Raw genomic sequence first — 18,190 nt, 5'->3', positions numbered from 1 at the left:
ATAAAATATACACCAGATTTCAAAGATCTAGTACAAAAATAAATGGTAGACGTTATCATTAATAATATTTTATATATTGATTACATATTGAAATAGTAATATTTAGGATGTATTATATAAAATAGCACAATACTGTAATTAATTTCACTTCTTTTTATTTTTTTAATGTGGCTACTAAAAATTTTAAATCACATATGTGACTTGTATTTGTGGCTTGCATTAAATTTTATTAGCACTGCTCTAGTAGATGCCAATTTTGTATACCTGTTTAGCAGTTTTCACCCCAAAACAATGCAAATCAATTGCAAAGTGAAGTGCAAATGTTGCAAAAGATGCAGAAGTTAATTAAGCCACTGGAAGTGGTACTGAACTCCTCAGCTCACATGTAAAGCCTTTTCACTATAGGATTCAACAGAGTTGAACCAGCAGACCACAAAGGAAGAGGAAACCAACAAGGACATCAGTTCAAAGAAAGCAACTGAGTATTACAGGAGGACCTTGAGATAATGTATGAAGTCTTCAAATACTTTTTGCAAAAATAATAACCAGAAATAAACCACAAAAGTCAAATGGAGAAAGAACACCTCACCATACATCAAAAACATTAACCAACATGACTCATCAAAAGAATTCAAAGAATCAGTGCAGAGTTGTAAAGGTAGCAGAATTTTGCTAACTGTGAGAGATCAATTTCATAAGCTATAGTTTTATTTTGAAGTAGAAAAACCTAATTCATTTGTTTTTCATTATTTACAACAAAATTTAGTTTCTGATTTTAAGTACATGCAAATATATGAAAAATATTTAGATGGCTGGTTAATAAAAAGCAATCATAAATATGTATATGTTTATGTATCTTTATAAGATATATATATCTTAAATATCTTATTTTAGCTTAAAACATAAATAACAGGATTTTGTTTTGTATGGTTTGGGTTTTTTTAACCAGTATTTGGCTGTAGGACCTTGGTCTGTTACGTGTGGGTTCGCTATTTAGAGTTTCATGTATCTATGTCACATATCTCACTGTCTACAATTTTCACTTTTAGTTTTTTAAAGCAAAGCGAGAACTGATAGATACTTGCTTTCCCAATCTTTTACAGTTATCCCATCCACAACTAATTTGATAGAGTTTTTTTAAGGATTTATTTATGTATGATTTGAGAAAGAGAGGGGGGAGGGGAAGGGGGAGAGGGAGAGAGAGAATCTCAAGCTGACTCCCTGCTGAGCATGGAGCCCAACCCCCGGGGGCTTGATTTCATGACCCTGAGATCATGACCTGAGCCAAAATCAAGAGTTGGAGGCTTAACCAACTGAACCACACGGGCGCCCCAAGAGAGACTTTTTTCAGTGTCTCACCTTCTTTCATTTTCCAAAACATTTAACTTAGTTTTCTTTTTTTTTTTTTTTTTTTTTTTAACTTTAACTTAGTTTTCTAACGTTCTTTTTGCATTCACATACCCATGTTTTATTAATTTAATAATTTAATAGTGTTTAATTAAATTTCATAAGGACAGTTATAATTGGTATAATCAGGTTTGGGAACAAGTAGGACAGATTTTCCTGGGGCCCACAGTTCACCTGGAGGGAGAAGTGTAGAGGCACCATGAGCATTCATTGTGCTCTGGCGTCCCTCTGCATGTTGTACGCCACACTGGGAATGTTGCTGGACGAGTCAGCTATGCGGAGGCTGCTTAAGAAACTTTCTACCATAATGTCACCTACACTGTCCTTGTAGGGGGCCAATTACCCCATAAATGACAAGATTTCCTGACTTAGAACATGTAGAAACACCTGGAAGTATGGTGTCTGGAAAGTGGAGAAACCAAATTCTAGCCCAACTCTCCAGCACGTATTCTGTATTAAATAAATAAATATATATAAGCCTAATAGAACACAAGCATTCTCCAGGTTACATTTGTACTCTTTATGTCAACTTAAGACATAGATCTTACAAACAAGCATGAAACCCCCCCCCCACACACACACGGATCTGAAATCCTCTAAGAGTCAGCCTGATTAATACCTAATAAAAATATTTGCAGATAGGAATGTTTTATTTAATTTTGTAAATATGAAAAACAACAAATACTATCCTCAGAGAAGAGGAAAAATCCTTGCATGTGCATGGTAGGGGCTAGGTGTTTAATAAATATATGATGAATGATGTACAGTCTGAAATATTTCTGCCGGTGCATACTAAATCTGCTCATTCTAAGGTCAGTGATATTTATACACAACCAAGAAATGCACCAACATTAAACTAGATACTCCAAATTAACGTGTTTAGGAACTGAAGTGTGACGATTCCCAGAAGCACTGTGTAGAAGCAGTGATCTGTAAAGGACCGGCATAAAGGTTAGTGAAGTTTTCATGGCATAAATGTAATCATTGCAATGCTTGTATCTAAGAAAGGATAGAACTAAAGAGCTTGGGAATAGTAACTGGAATTTTCAGTGCACAAACAACCTTTGAAAAGACACAAGTCTCCTTTATGCCATTAAAGGAATCAAAATAAGGCACTTGAAGATATGCATTTGAGCAGTAACATAAAGCAGGAGCCAACAGCACCAAAACCAGAGCTAGAGTCCTAACCACGCTTAAGACAGAGAAACTACAGTAGCCATCCCATGGCTTGGAGACTTTGTATTAACATATGACAGAGGAAGAACATCCTTTGCAGTCAAGCATGTCCTTTGATTATTTCTCTCTCCCTCTCAAAAAAAAAAAAAAAAATCAGTTTGTCAGTGTACAGATACATAATGACAACCCAAATATTTACATAAAAGATCAAGGGCAAAATGACTTAAAGCATCAAAAACTCGGCAAAAGACCAGTACTGGGGTTTCTCCATGGTGGTGTGGAGAACTGGGGCTAGTTGACAGTGTTGTGTTTGGTACAAATAAAGAGTTTTGCTGGAATCTTGTTCTACTTTGCTACTATGGCCAAACTTTAAAACTGGAACAATTTTGAAAGGCTAAGGGCGTCCACTTGCTTTTCTCATTTACAAGTACCAGAGTATGTGTATGCCATTTAAAGGTTTTTCAATCTAAATAGGAAAGAGGAAAGTTGATCCTTTTCAATTTAGGATTTGGTGGGTGTGGCAATCTGGGAAGACCTGGGAAATAACTAGTGTTTAGCTTGGATGATACACTTGGCAACCATTAAAAGAGTGTATAATTATAGCCTAAATGTAGACTTCAAATTTTAACAGATTTATCTAAACTTTCCAAAATTTGTACCGTTGAATGTAACTATCTAAAACTATGTTACGGCAGATGCAGCAGTATTCAAAATATTGAGCTAATATAAAATCAATACCATTTTTAAAAATCCCTCGAATATCACCACCCTCCTCAGTTAACATTTATAGTCGGGAAGGAGACTTTCATTTTACCTAGTTTCAAGAAGTCAAATGAATTATTTTGTAGACAGTACTGACTTAACGTCTAATTCTATGAACACTGACAAGATAGCGCTCCTTCTGTTCGTGAGGAACCCTCCCCCCCCACCCCCATGTCTTAATTAACGTGCACAAAATAAATCTAGGGATGCATGTCCCTGGTTGTGGGAGGTTTCCCCTCACAGACAAATCAGCTCGAGGAAAAGAAGAGAGAGGAGAAATAAACGCCACACAGAAGCTCTACTTGTCAGAAGAAAGGTCGAAAATCATTAACATGTAAATGGTGCTTTTTCCACTCCAAGGCTCTGCTCCGCCGAGACTGCCCCAAGGACTGGAAGGGTTCGGAACGCCACGTTAGGCAACTCGGGGGGACTGCAGGGGTGGGGGCGGATGGAACCCGGACGGTGACCCGACCCTGCCGGGAAGAAGGACGTGCCGCCAGAAGCATCGGATTCGGGGAGGGCCAAAACCTGGCCGAGGATGACATTATCGAGCACTTTCTGGCACAGCCTAGGTTCCTTCCCCTAACATGCTCTTTGTGGTCCTGTATACTGCTCCCTTTCCCAAAAACAGCGGAGGGAAAAATAAAGATGTACAAGGACTTCCGCCCCTCCAAGTCTCTCTCTAGCGAGGGCGGAGAAAGAGCTGAGAGGGATGTCCCAAATCGGTGACTTCAGGTTGTGAACAAGAGATCCCAGGAAACTTTGAAATTTTTATTTGTAGCTCGTGTTGGGGGAGAGGAGGACAAAAGAGGAGAAAAGGTTTTTTTAAAAAACTTTTTTTGGGGGGGGGGCGCGGCTGCACGTCTGCTAAATATTAGGTTTCTTTCGCTTTGCATCAGGCGACAACCCAGGGCGCCACCTGCGCGTCCCGCGCGGAGTGGGGGAGGAGGATTGGTCCTCGCCCGGGTTCCCCGACGCCCACTGCAAAGGGCAGTGAGAATGACAGACCGCAAACCCTCTCGCCTGCATCCCCTTCAACGCACTACACACCTAAGTTGGAACTGCAACTCTCGTTGGGCGACCTCCCGACGAACCGGGCCGAGATTGCGGCGGAGAGGAAGCGGCGCACTGTAGCCGCCGAGGCTCCTCCTCTCGCCGGTGCAGCCCGGGACTACCTGGCGCCCAGCGAGTGCAGCACGCTAAGTCCAGGGCGCCTTTGCGGCGGTTACGTCCCAGCCCATTTCGCCGGCCCGCGCGCGACGCCGGGCGCACAGCCCACTCCTTCCACCTGCTCCCCGCCATCCCACCCCCACCCACCCCGGGCCGGAGCCGGTGCGCCTGCGAGACCGTCCAGGCCAAGCACCCGGCGGGCCCTGCTCACGCAGTTGGCGCAGGCGGCTCTACGCTAGCGGCGCAGCGCCCGCCGGTCCGCCCTCCCCCTGCACTCTCCCCGCCCCCTCCCTCCCTCGCAGGGGCCGAGCGAATGTAGCCCGCGAGAGAAAATGGCGGCGGCGGCGGGGAATCGCGCCTCGTCGTCGGGATTCCCGGGCGCCGGGGCGGCGAGCCCCGAGGCGGGCGGCGGCGGAGGGGCTCTCAAAGCGAGCAGCGCGCCCGCGGCAGCCGCGGGACTGCTGCGGGAGGCGGGCAGCGGGGGCCGCGAGCGGGCTGACTGGCGGCGGCGGCAGCTGCGCAAAGTGCGGAGTGTGGAGCTGGACCAGCTGCCGGAGCCGCCGCTCTTCCTCGCCGCCTCGCCGTCGTCCTCTTCCACTTCCCCGTCGCCGGAGCCCTCGGAAGCGGCGGCGGGCGGGAGCGGTTTCCAGCCTGTGGCGGTGCCGCAGTCTCACGGAGCCGCGAACCGTGGCGGCGCCCACCCTCTGGAGCCCGCGGCCGCACAGGACAGCGGCGCCCCGAGCCCCGCGGGGGCCGAGCCCGGGGAGAAGCGGACGCCCGCCGCCGAGGCGCCTCCTGCAGCGGCCCCCGCCGGGTGAGCAGCGAGGCCGGGACGCGGCGAGGACTTGGGGGGCGGGCGGACAGACGAGGGCAATGAATGAACCCCGGGCACCGCGCACTGCGTCCCGGGGCTCCGCGCAGCAAGGCTGCGCGCCGCTCGCCGGGATCCGAGCCCTCGGGCACCCCCTTTGACCCCTCCGGCGTCGGGCGGCGGCCCGGACCTGGCCTGGGGGACGGAACGGGGACCCGGGGCGGGACGTGCCGGAGAGTTTGTTATTGTTTGCAGACATGTGACAGGCGTGCGAGCCGCGCTGCAGGGACCCGTTGAGATAAGGTGTGGGGCCCCGGGCTGGCTTTGTGGGGCTCCCGGAATCGGGACTCTCCGAGGTGACCCGGCGCGGGACCCTGGCGCTGCCCTAGGGGCTGGGCTGGGGGGCGGGCAACAGCCCGGCGGCGGCGCCCCCAGACGAGAGTCCCGGGATCGCTGGGGGTGAGGCCCGAGCCTGCAGACAGGCGGTGGTCAAAAAAGGGGCGGGGTGGGTGCGGAGCCCAGCCTTAGGCCGGGTAGGGGGGCTGGGGCGTCGGGAAACGCCGTGAGGTACACCGGACCTTGACAGGCAGAGCCCCTCGTCAGGTACCCGGGCCCGCCCGGGAGCCGGCCGTAGGCAGTACGGCCGCAGGGCGCTCCGGGTGGAAGGCTCTAACGCCTGTCAAAGCGGTGTGGGCGGGCGGGCGAGCAGGCGGGCTACAAACTCGGGGACTTGGAATATTTTAGGACTTGGGTTTTCTCATTGCGTCCCTCAGGGGCTCTACATGTTCTTGGGAATGCGCGCAGCGCCACTAAAACTTGAGTGACTTCTGTTTGGAGTTTGAATTTGGCCTTTGAAGTTTGCATTTGGCGGAGTAGTGTAAGAGCCAGGACCGGATGTGTCAGCCATTCAGTTTCAAAGCAGTGGTGACTGCTCCCCGCAGCCTCTCCGGCGTGGCTGGGGACCGCGGCTGGGGTGCGGTGCTTCCTGCTCGTGCAGCTGCGCGGGCTACCCGCCGGCTGCGGGATTCCAGGGACCACAGTGCAGTGGGCTTCGGCTCAGATAGTCCTACGTGCCTATGCATTACGGTACGTGTAAGGTAACAGACCAGCCGTTCTTGGCCTGACACTTTTTTGGCAACTGGAAATCTTTATGTTAAAGGAAATTCTTTTAAGTGTGACAGTCGTAATCCTTGTTTTTAGGAAATCTGACTAGTGTTTGCACAGCGTAGTCTTGATGAGTATTTTGAGTTGCTGGAAATGTTTTCGTGATAGTTAACCATTGCCCTGTAGAGTTTCCTGACCTTTATTCTGGGTATTTTAAAGACTGTGTCTTATATTTGTTTCCCTTGTGAGACGAATTTGACAATAGGAATCCTTGGTTTGGGTTAATTATCTAAAGTGCTTTGGCACTTTCTGAGCTTGATATTTTTATTTATTTAAAACCACAGTTCATTTATTACCAGGAAGTTGCACACCCCACCAAAAAACAAAAAACAGAAAACCCTAAAAATTATGGTCAACACTGTGCCATGGCAATCTCGAGAGGAAAGGAGATTTGTGGCTGTGATAGTTTTCTGTGTGTGCACTTGTAAATATAAGTTAGTGTTACAAGAGCTAAGTTTCTCTACACTTTCCTGCTTCTGTGAAGATTGGATTAAAACCTCACTAGAATAATTCTTTGAAGGCAGTTAGTACTACAAATGAGCTCCAGATAAAAATATTAAACCTTAAATTTTAGAAGTTAATTTTATCTGTTCTTATGAGAGCAACTTTTTGAATACAGTAAATAATTTAGTGTCAGCATTCTAGTCCTGTTGATGAGCTATGACTATAGTAGAGGAGCAGCCACTGTAAAAATAATGTATAGAAGTTGTTTAGAGTTGCCTCCACACAAAATAAGACTAAGGTGGAGGCAGATAGAATTGAGGAACTGAGTAACCCATGTTTAATTTTTGCATGTTATAACATAGGTGGTTTTGCCCTCTTAGTTGAAGGAGTGGATTATAATGCAGTGTGTGAAATAAGGAGCTAATCAGCATAATCATTTTTAAAAAATGAATTTCACTAGCCAGAATGCTGTTTATTCACCCCAAATGTAATACCTACAGACTTCATTTATAGTAAAATGTTGATTCTCTAAGCTTGAAAATACAGTGATTTTTCCTTCTAGTTCCTTGTCTGTGGGGTTGAAGTTCATTTGCATCTATTGGTATAAATACTTTGATTATAAAGAGTTCAGTGAACTTTACATTTTAGTTTTTTGACAGTAGTTTCATTTGTACTTTCTGGAGAAAAATATAGCACTGAGATTTTGAAGTATTTTAATGTTTCAGGAGTAGTATGGGTCTGGAGTGCCCTTCTGTCTAAAGACCTGTTGTATTTTTAAAAGAGAGTTCTATGATTTTTAATTTCAGAATTTCCTTCAGTTTTTTTTGATCTTTAGATGTAGAAACTGAAAATGTGGAAAATAAATTTGTGAAGTATAAATTGTGTAAGTTATATTCATATTAAAAATAAAAGATTTTATGTCTGTCCCTCTCCTTTAGGGTAATAATTGAAATCAATGAAAGTTTTGTGCCTGTAAGTGCCGCCCAAGGGTTTGGAATTTTAACTTATATTACAGAATTAGGAACTTTTTCTTCCTATTTATTGTTTTTGAAGAAAAATTACAGTGTTACTTTCCATTGAACAGGCTGTTGTGAGTTTGGTAGATATAATTACTCTATCCTATTTTTGTAACTTAAAAAAACCCTAACTATCAATTTGTTGGCCCCATGAAAGAACAAGATATGCTGTACTTGTTAATGTTAGTTTTTGTTTAAAACTAAAGCCATTTCATAGGCTGCTTTTATATCCTCATATAGCCCCCAGCTTTCACTTCCTTTTAGAAGCTGCTAGGTTAAAAATATAATTTAGTTGACTTTTTACTAGAGGAGATATAGGAACATTATTATCTAAAAATAAGTTGTAAAAAATTAAGTTGGTGATTTTATGAAACAATAGAAGTAGTTACATAAGGTAACTTATGTGAATGTGTAAGTTTCATAGTTATGAATTGTCTACAAATTCTATTTTAAATCAGGTAAGAACATTAATGCATTCTTCATTATACTTAACCTTATTAAATGTAATTCTGAAAGAAAAATATCAGAGCTATAGTTGTTGCCAACTTTTGTTTTATTTTCATATCTGATTTTGGCAAGGGTGACTGGTTAACCAACATTCCTTAATGTATGATTTCCAGTACATTATAATAACTCCATTTGTTAGATACAAAAACCAGGAAGTAGCCCTGTTCATTGATACTCTTTCCTGTCTTCTATAGCACCTCCAGCATATGTTGCATGTCTTAGAAATGGTCATTGACTTACTGACTTGAAGATTTCAAAACATGGAAAGAAAGGAGTGTTCTTTGTTTTCAAGAGAGCAAAATAACCAGCTACAGCTTGCCTAGGCTGTCTGCTCATCAGTCCTTGACACTGGCTATAAGCATTCCAGAAGAAGAAATAATGGGGTGGCAAGGCAGTTAATGGTGAATGGATTCCCCTGAGGGAAAATATAGGGCATTCAGAAGTGCTCTGAGTGAGAAAGGACAACTTTTGCATTTGTTACCCATTTTCTTGGGTTGAGAGGTATTTCTCTATAAAGAAGGCAATAGAAAAACGTGGTATGGAACAGTAATGGTCTCCAGAGGCTGCTTAAGAACTACACTATATTGCACCTCTAATCTTGGGAACACTTTGCCTATGGTGGTTTTCCTCAGTCCTTTCCTCTTTTTATATCCTAAGTCAAAAGTTAGAGCTACTTAAAAATGTAAATGGGTAGAAGATTAATGTGAGGAAATGTGCAGTTTTAGGAACAGACCCAAGTTGTCTTTAACAAATAATTTAAGAACATTTTTAAACATGAAAGAAGTAACCAGGAACAGAATTAAAGTAAATGGTTCGTTGCAAAACAGTGAGATTAGTCAGGTGCTCTTCTTATAGCAAGATTATAAGAGGATTTTAGCTGTGGCTAAAACATGTTCATTGAGTATACAGATATGTTTGGATTCCTTTTATGTAGTCACCTTTCTTGCCTTCTGCAGGTCAGGCCAGTTGTATATAGTATCTCATTTCATTATCACTACAGCCCTCCAAGGCATTGTAATTTCTGTTTTCAAGAGAGGGAAACTCATTTGTGATGCTAAAGCTCTGTGATCACATAACTAGAAGACAGAGCCAGGTCAGTCTGACTCCACAGTTCATTTCTTTCCACCATCTGTGCTGCTTTTATTTTTCCAAATTAATAATTAAATTGATAATTTTTAAGGAGGAATTTGTTCTGCAGGAGTCATAATAAACATAATAGGTCTCTACCCAGTGCCATTGCCAATATATTTGTCTCTTTATATGTATATACTGCATAGCTTTCTGTAACTGGCCTTGTATATGTAATACAAGTAGACTGTACTTAGATCACCTTATTGTGTTAGGCAAGGAGAATAATTGATTCATGTTGAGTGTTAGATTTTTTTGATTTGTGCTGTATTATAAGTGGAGGGAATTAAAGAAGGTGAAATTAACATCACTCATGAATCTTAATCATCACACATGGAGAGAAATTCTTCCAGTACAGTTGTACCCTGCTCCTTTATTATTTTTTATTTCATTCATCCAAGGTTTACAGATCTCTACAAGATGATGGTCTGGGTGGTAGAGAAAAAGATCATTGATGCATGGCCTCTGTTTCTCTTGGTAGGTTCTAGTATGAACGTGTTTAACAGTACTATATTAAGTGCTTTAAGAGAGATGGGAATACAGAGAAACTCCCAGATTAAAAACTAGTGCCCTGAGTCTCATCCACAATCTTCCACACTATATTCCTATAGTGAATACAGTGTTATCTCCCTAACTTCCTGAGGAATTAATTGGCCTTCCAGGCTAGTAGTTAAGGGTGGTGGCTTTGTTCTGCTTTCTGCTTGTATGTTTGGGCTGCTAGTTTTTGCTCCTTTCCTTTGGTCTCTTTCCCCTTTCCCCTTGCTGTAGTTTTTCTATTTCCAGAGTAATGGAAAAAGGAATCTAGATATAGATTAGTTTCAAACTATTTCTGCCTACGCTCTTAAGAGGAATATGTACGGAACTGCGAGTTCAGATGTGTTTTTTTTTTTCTTTCTTGAAAGAGAACATTAAAAGGGGGTATGGAGAGCAAGGAACTCAATATATACCAATGGTGGTTTTAAAATTTAGTCTTTATTATTAGTAACAGCAACTCTGCTAGTTAAGAAAATGTTAGGGGATGCCTGGGTGGCTCAGTCGGTTAAGCATCTGCCTTCGGCTCAGGTCATGATCCCAGGTTCCTGGGATGGAGTTCCGCATGGGGCTCCTTATTCAGCAGGGAGCCTGCTTCTCCCTCTGCCTGCCGCTCCCCCTGCTTGTGCATGCTCTCTCTCTCTGACAAATAAATAAATAAAATCTTTAAAAAAAAAAAAAAGAAAACGTTAGGAAATGTCACATATGCTCTAGAATGTAAGATAATCAAAAAAATATCCTTATCTTCATTTACTCTATGGCATATCATAGTTGGTTTAGTTAGGTATGTTTAGGTATGGAAGGGAGTTCTGTATTGTTAGTGATTGAATCCTTTGGAATACCAGTCTGGTTAGTTTGGTTTAATAGATTGAGATGTCAGAGTGCCAAGAACTGTTAAGTTATTAATACCCACCAAGCATATATTTCTGAGTACAGTCTGACACCCAGGAATTATTAATGAGGCCATCGGACCTCTTGAAGACTGGGGGAAGTCCTTGGAGCTTACACAGTGCTGTAGTTAGTGCATTAACTAAGTTTATCCCATGAAAATATAGTGATGATGAGTGTATATGGAATAAGGAGAGAGTAGATACTGGGTGGAGACTTTGCCCTGACAAATAGACATGATCATTACCTTTTGTTATTGCCTAAATAGTCACTTAACTAGATATATTATCAAATAATCTTCAACTGGTCCTACAGCATTCTGATACTAAATATCCGTTATTAACAAATGAGGAACTCTGTCTTACTATTTATTCCACTGCCTAGTACCTAGACTAGTGTCTGACAACCATGAATATTAGGTGCCCATAAATGTTAGGATGAATTAATTTTCCCGAAGTGGTTATTTTTAAATTACTATATCTGAAGATTCCAATTTACTTTGATGTGATTTTAATCATCGTCTAGTTTAAGGCAAGTTTTGAAGGTAAGAACTGTTTCTTATGTTGATAGTAGCAGTAGGTGGTATTTAGCAGTCAGTGGTTGATAATATTGACTGATTTTATATAACGTAAAACTTAAAATAATTATTTTAATAGCTAAGTGTAGTTACAAAGTAATTAGAGTCATGCTCAAACTGTCAAATACTGAGAAAATTGAGTTTCTGATACTTGAAGTGACTAGTTATTGGGCTAATGGGTAGGTAACCTTCCTGATCTTCTTAACCTTGGCAGTTCTTCCTTGGTGGCCCATCATCACCCTCTGGAACATAAATATTAAAAGATCCTTAGGGTGATCCTAGGGCCTCTGTCATTTTGTCTTTTCCATTCCCACCATTAATGCCTCTAGATAGTTATTGACCATTCACAAGTGATTGCAGAATTTGTTTTCCTAGCCATGACCTTTCCTAAACTCCAGACCTACACCTAACTGTGTGACATAGCCATACTCAGATATCTAAAATAAAATTCAGGGTTTTCCCTACACCTTGTCCTACTAATATATTCTCTGCTCATGAAATGCCAGAACCAGAACCTAGGAGTTACCCTTGACCACTCCTTGTATTTAGTCCACCATCAGAGCCTGGGGATTTGACCCTGTTACCACATCCCAAGGCCAGACTTGGATGGTCTCTTACTTGGACTGATGTAGTAGCCTCCTGACTTGCCCCCTGTATCCTCCTTTCTCCCTTCCCATCTGTTCTCCATATTATATGGCCAGAGTGATCATTTTAAAATGTTAATCTGATTATAACAATGTTCCTCTAGAAAAGTAAATAAGATTAAGTATAAAAACTTTCAAAAGCTTGCCATTTGGTTAAAGACCAGAGAATCCTTATCATGCCCTACTCAATCCCTGCCCTGTCTGGTCTTTGCTGCCTCTCCAGGCTCATCTCAGATCACACTTGCCCTTGTTCTCTGCAGGATTGCCTTCTTTCATTTCTTCAAACTCAGCACACCACCTCCTGCCATAGGGCTTTGGCATGCACTGCATGCTCCCTCTGCTGGAACACTTTCCCCAGTCCCAAGTCAGCACTTCATTGTTCATAACTTAGCTCCCTGATAGCTCTTCAGGGAAGCTCTTCTTCCCTGATCTCCCAGACTGGCTTCACAGCACAGTGTCCTTATTCTCAGTGTTGTGATTTTACATTTGTTATCTCATCTGATAAATGGCTGTCTTCTCCAGAAGACTGTAAGACCTGAGTGGGCAGTGCCTGTGGCTGGATAGCGACCCAGCACCTAGCAAAACGCCTGGCCCATAGTTGCCCATTGGTAAATATTTGTGGAATAAATGAGTAAGGATAATAATGACATGAAAAGTTCAACCTCATAGATCATTTGTTTAACACCTTTGGGCAGACGTAGTCTAGGTCCTAGCTGAGACAGGATTACACAGCAAAAGCCTAGATGATTGGTGTGGCCTAATTCTCAGTTTGTGATAGATTCATTGGGAGGTATCTGGACTGTAAGACCTGCCAAGTGCCTTGAGTGAGGTAGGACAGCTTAATGTGGCATGGAGGAAATAGCTATATAGTAGTCCATGCCTCCCCTTTCCATGGTTTCACTTTCTGAGGCTTTGGTTACCTGCAGTCAGTCACGGTCTGAAAGCAGATGATCCTCCTCCTGACGCGTCATCAGAAGGTCATTAGTAGTTTAACGCTTCATCACAATGCCTACGTCATTCACCTCACTTCATGTCATTGTGTAGCCATTTTATCATGTTACATCATCACAAGAAGGGTGAGTGCTGTACAGTAAGATTTTGAGAGTGACCACATTCACATAACTTTTTTAAAAGTATATTGCAATAATTGTTCTATTTTATCAGTTATTGTTACTCTCTTACTGTGCCTAATTTATAAATTAAACTTTATCATAGGTTTGTATGTATAGGAAAAAACATTGTATATATAGGGTTTGGGACTATCTGTGGTTTCAGGCATCACCTGGGGTCTTGCAATGTGTCCCTAGTGGATAAGGGGAGACTGCTGTACTGCGTGATAATCTGCTATAGGTTTGAAGAGTTTACTATCTGTATGTGATTCTTTTGCACTTACTAGGGAGGTGAAAATGGGTGTGTATGTATATTTATGTATATATGATATCTATACTCAGGTTCATATTCATATATACATAAATATATACATAAAGGTTATGCATTATTATAATTCATTTTTTCAAATTCTCAGAATGTTATATAAGCTCAAGATGCCATTTTAGGGTTCTTGTCCCTTGAGTATTTATTTCTTGAATATATTTATGTATATATGAGTATAAATATGCTCAAAAAGGTATTATGCATTAATGTAATTGTTCTCTTTCAAGTACTTATAATGTAATGTAAACTTAAAATACCACTTCTGGGATTCTTGTCCCAATAACCCTACTGTCATGCAAAATTAATTTTTTATTAATATTAATTCATCTTGGAGTAAATAGAAGTTCACGTTTGCATTGAAGAAAAGATTTGCTAAGCAAATACTGTATGAAATTTTAGGAACCAAGAGGCCACGTAACAGAAAACACTTTAAAGTTTACTGGTGGTAACTAAATCCTACAGCCTCCCTTATCTAGAACATGGTTTAGTACTAAGAAGTAAGGAAAAAAAGGCTCTCAGCCGCCAAAGGGCCTGTAACGAAATCTGTCCTTTGAAGTTCTTTGATTTTACGCTTAACAAGAGTTTCAAGGGCATTGGCTCAGGATTCACTGACACTTATTTAAGATATTATTCTTGTGGTCTTGTCCATTTGGTGTCCCCAACACACAGTGATCAAAAGCAGCCAATTAGAAAGACTAGCAGTACGAGGAAGAGACAGGTTCCCTGATGGCCGCAGTATAGACAGAGAGACTTGACAGCAAGAGAGGAGAGGGAGGGAGAAGAGGACATCACAGCATTGCTGTCAGGGGACACCTGGTGTGGGAACATTCATTTCCACATATCTGGATAGCTTCTCAGATTATAGATTTATTAAATGACAGAACTTTCCACATTACTTTTTGGGTACCAGTTTCCTTATGTAGAATGAGTGTGATCAGGATTGTTTGTTTTTATAATGGCGAGTGTGGCTCATCATTAGAAGCTTGTGTTTCTGTTTACTCAGTGAACTGAATTAGAAGGCCTATTATATTTTAAGTGGGATTTCCATTCGAGATAGTTGTAGAAAGTATTTTGATCCTCAAAATGGTAAGCTTCTAAGTTACCTAGAAGAGGTAGTCCTATGGCCTTGAATAAATGAAGTGTTCTTTAGAATTGCATAAAATTGGAGGGTACTCAGTAGAAATGTCGTGTGGATTGTCTGTATGGGAAAATCTTTTTTGCTTTATTTGTGGGACCGAGTCATTTTATACCCTGCAATTTCTTTAAGATGCTTATTAATCACCACCACTGGTATACACTGACCTTTGTCCTAGTGAGACTGTGAAGAGTCAGGCAGTAAGCTCCAACTTTGTAGCATTGATCAAGTTACTTGATGACTGCAAGTTTTTTGGTTTAATTACTTCAAAAACATTCTTCATGTCTGTATGCTCTAAGATGAAGAGTGTTTTGAAACAGACATTTCATTTCTTTTTCCTCCTTCAAGATAATGAGTTGGCTACATCTCTTATTTTCTGGATTTCTGTTAGTATTCTTAAATTCTGCTTGTGTAATAAGTAAGATTCTTTTTTTTTTTTTTTTAAATATTTTATCTATTTATTTGACAGAGAGAGAGAGATAGTGAGAGCAGGAACACAAGCAGGGGGAGTGGGTGAGGGAGAAGCAGGCTTCCCGCCAAGCAGGGAGCCCGATGTGGGGCTCGATCCCAGGACCCTGGGATCATGACCTGAGTCGAAGGCAGACGCTTAACGACTGAGCCACCCAGGCGCCCCATAAGTAAGATTATTTTCATTGAAACTTAAATTTTATAAAAGATGTGACAAATTAATGTAGATATTAATATTCCTGAAAAAGTTTTAGTGTTTTAATCTAAATTTATTTTGAATTTTGAAAATATGTTTCAATTACTCTGGTACACTGACATCTCCAGGCTGTTGTATGCGGTCCTCATGTTTCTGGGATTCAGAATTTATAGTATCAAACTTCATTAATAAAATTATTAGACAATCCTCTTGAAAGCAACAGAATAATTTTTTTTTAAAACTTACATCTTTATCATTTAACAAAAAGGACTGTACATTGTAGACTACTATAGGCTTTGCTTTTTTCTTGACAGTATTTTGTTATCTTGATACACATAGAGCTGTCTTTTTAATGACTGAATAATATTTCATCTTATGAATGTCACATTAGCCAGTTTCCTGTTTTTAGACATATATAGTTTGTTTTTGGATTGTTAAATTAAGCTTCAGTGACTACCATTGTATATACATTTTCATATATTTGTGCATCTAGTTCTATAAAACAAATATTCAGAAGTGGAATTGCTGAGTCAAAGGACATGCATATTTAAAATTCGATTCTATAGCTGAAGTGCCCTGTCAAACATTGTACCAGTTTATATTTACCTCACAGTATGTGAGACTGCCCATGGCCCCACATTTTGGCCAACATTGCCTATCATCAGTCTTTCATTTTTTGCCAGTTTGGTAGATGAAAGATGGTTTCTTATCCTAATTTACATTTCTTAGCTTTTTAGCATCATTGTACAACTTGTCCTATTTATTATCAGTTTCATATTTTTTGGTATATTTCCTTTCACACGTGGGTAAGAATTGTTTATTTTTTCTTACTGGTTTGTAATCATCCTTTGTATATTAGAATTTTAGCTCTGACATGTATTGGAATTGTTTTCCTCCACTTCTGTGTTGTGAGTTATGAATTTCAGTTATAGTATTTTTCCATAAAGAAACTTTAATTATTTTTTCAAATTTCAGTTCTTTCTTTTCATTATTTCTGTCTAGGTCTTATAGAATGGCCCAGAGATGCAGTGCTGAATTGTACCTAAGAGTACAGATGCATGAATTCTAATCAGAGTTTCACCACTATCAAGTAGGGTAACCGGACAGTTACTTAGCTTCTTTGCACTTCAGTTTTCTTAGCTGTGACATGAAGATACCACTTCGTAGTTGTTGCAAAGACTGTGTGTTTGTATAGTTCTTCAAACAGTGCTTGGTGCATGGTAAACACTGTATAAGTAATAACTATTATTATTCCCAAGTGCCGAATTATCACAATTCACCAGTGTTTTCTAATATGTTTTATGTATTAAAAAATATATTTTTATATATTTATTTGAGTGAGAGAGAGAGAGCATGCGAGGGGTGGAAGGAAAGGGAGAGAGAATCTCAAGCAGACTCCATGCTGAGCGCAGAGCCTGATGCAGGGCTCAGTCTCACAAGCCTGAGATCAGAACTGAGCCCAAACCAAGAGTCGGATGCTTAACCAACTGAGCCACCCAGGTACCCCTACTTTTATGTATTTAAAAAAAATACTTTAACCTTTGATCCATCTGAAGTTTAAGGGGTGACAGAGGGCTCTAACTTAATTTTTTCCAAATGACTAGGTGTTCCAGCACTGTTAATTGACAAAAAAATCCCCTTTATCGTATACTAAATTTTCAAGCATTTGGAAGTTCCCAAGTATATTTCTTTATTCCAGGTCTTTTTCTTACACGCGGGGCCTAAACTCCTAAATAATCACATTTCAAGTTTTGTACAAAGATTAAAAGAAAGTCACTGACTAAAGAGAAAGGATATATTAGATTATTAACTATATGTTTGCTGACTCGTTCTGATTAATATTTTGGTTCCTGAAATGTCTTAGCTTCAGTGACAGAAGCCTGCATCCAGCTGCCTCTGGGATAGCTTCTCTAGAAGGTACAGCTCTGGCAGGCACTGCCGCTGCCATGTGTCCAAACTGAATCCCTGTCCTCCCCAGCCTTCCTATCCCCTCCCTTAGATTTCTTGGTTGTTTGGGATGCCTGTTGGTAATTCCTGCCACCGTCCCCCTAATTACTGTGCTCTTACTCTACTGGCTTTCTCATCTTCAGCATCCAAGCAGTCTCCACTTCTCGTGTTCCCAGTTCTCTGCTAGCTTTGGAATCTACACCACAGCTGCTAACCCTGGGTCACACCACCGTCACCTCATCCCAATTCTTGCAAAGCTTCCTTTGTAACTAGTCTCCTGCTTTTAGACATGTCTTCCTGTCTTTTCCCTACACTGCAGTTAGAGTGGGGCTTCTACAGTGCAGGTCTGACCGTGACACTTCTGTCCACGAAACTTTCCTTCATCCTCAGAATGAAGTCCAGACTCCTTATTGTAGCTCAGAAGCCTCTGGTGACCAGCTCTGCTCCCCTCTTCACTCCCTCTTCCAGGACACCCTGCTCCAGACATCCATGTTCCTCCATGTTCATATTGTTTTCTCAGCTCGCCCCTTTTTTCTCAGTGTGCTGTTTCCCTTATCTGGAATACTCATTTCATCTCCACTGTGAGATGTTTTTAAATATGTTTTTATTCCCTTTGCAATAAAGAATTATTGGTATTCTACTAAATATAAATGCGGCTATTTGGAGAAGTCAGTACTGTATTGTGAATTCTGGTGAACTCTAGAGTTCTTCAGTATCTGAATTAGATTTGCCACTTTTAAACCTCTTCAGTTTTTCCTCTGTCACTGCATACATGGTCATGTCTT

General features: G+C 41.2%; 1 protein-coding gene across 1 annotated transcript in view; it reads left to right on the top strand.

Annotated features, from left to right (window-relative positions):
* The first annotated feature begins 4,832 nt into the window (after positions 1-4,832).
* MAP3K1 (mitogen-activated protein kinase kinase kinase 1) overlaps positions 4,833-18,190 on the top strand; it is a 75,760-nt gene continuing 62,402 nt past the window's right edge. Inside the window, exon 1 of the mRNA XM_081826847.1 lies at positions 4,833-5,329. Coding sequence (XP_081682973.1) covers positions 4,848-5,329 — 482 coding nt within the window. The 5' untranslated portion in view covers positions 4,833-4,847. The remainder of the gene's footprint in view (positions 5,330-18,190) is intronic.

The sequence above is a fragment of the Leptonychotes weddellii genome, chromosome 7 (assembly GCF_054177405.1).
Source record: "Leptonychotes weddellii isolate Sample4059 chromosome 7, ASM5417740v2, whole genome shotgun sequence".
Lineage (NCBI taxonomy): Eukaryota > Metazoa > Chordata > Mammalia > Carnivora > Phocidae > Leptonychotes > Leptonychotes weddellii.
The sequence above is the reverse complement of the archived record's forward strand: the minus strand, read 5'-3'. Positions and strand labels throughout refer to the sequence as shown.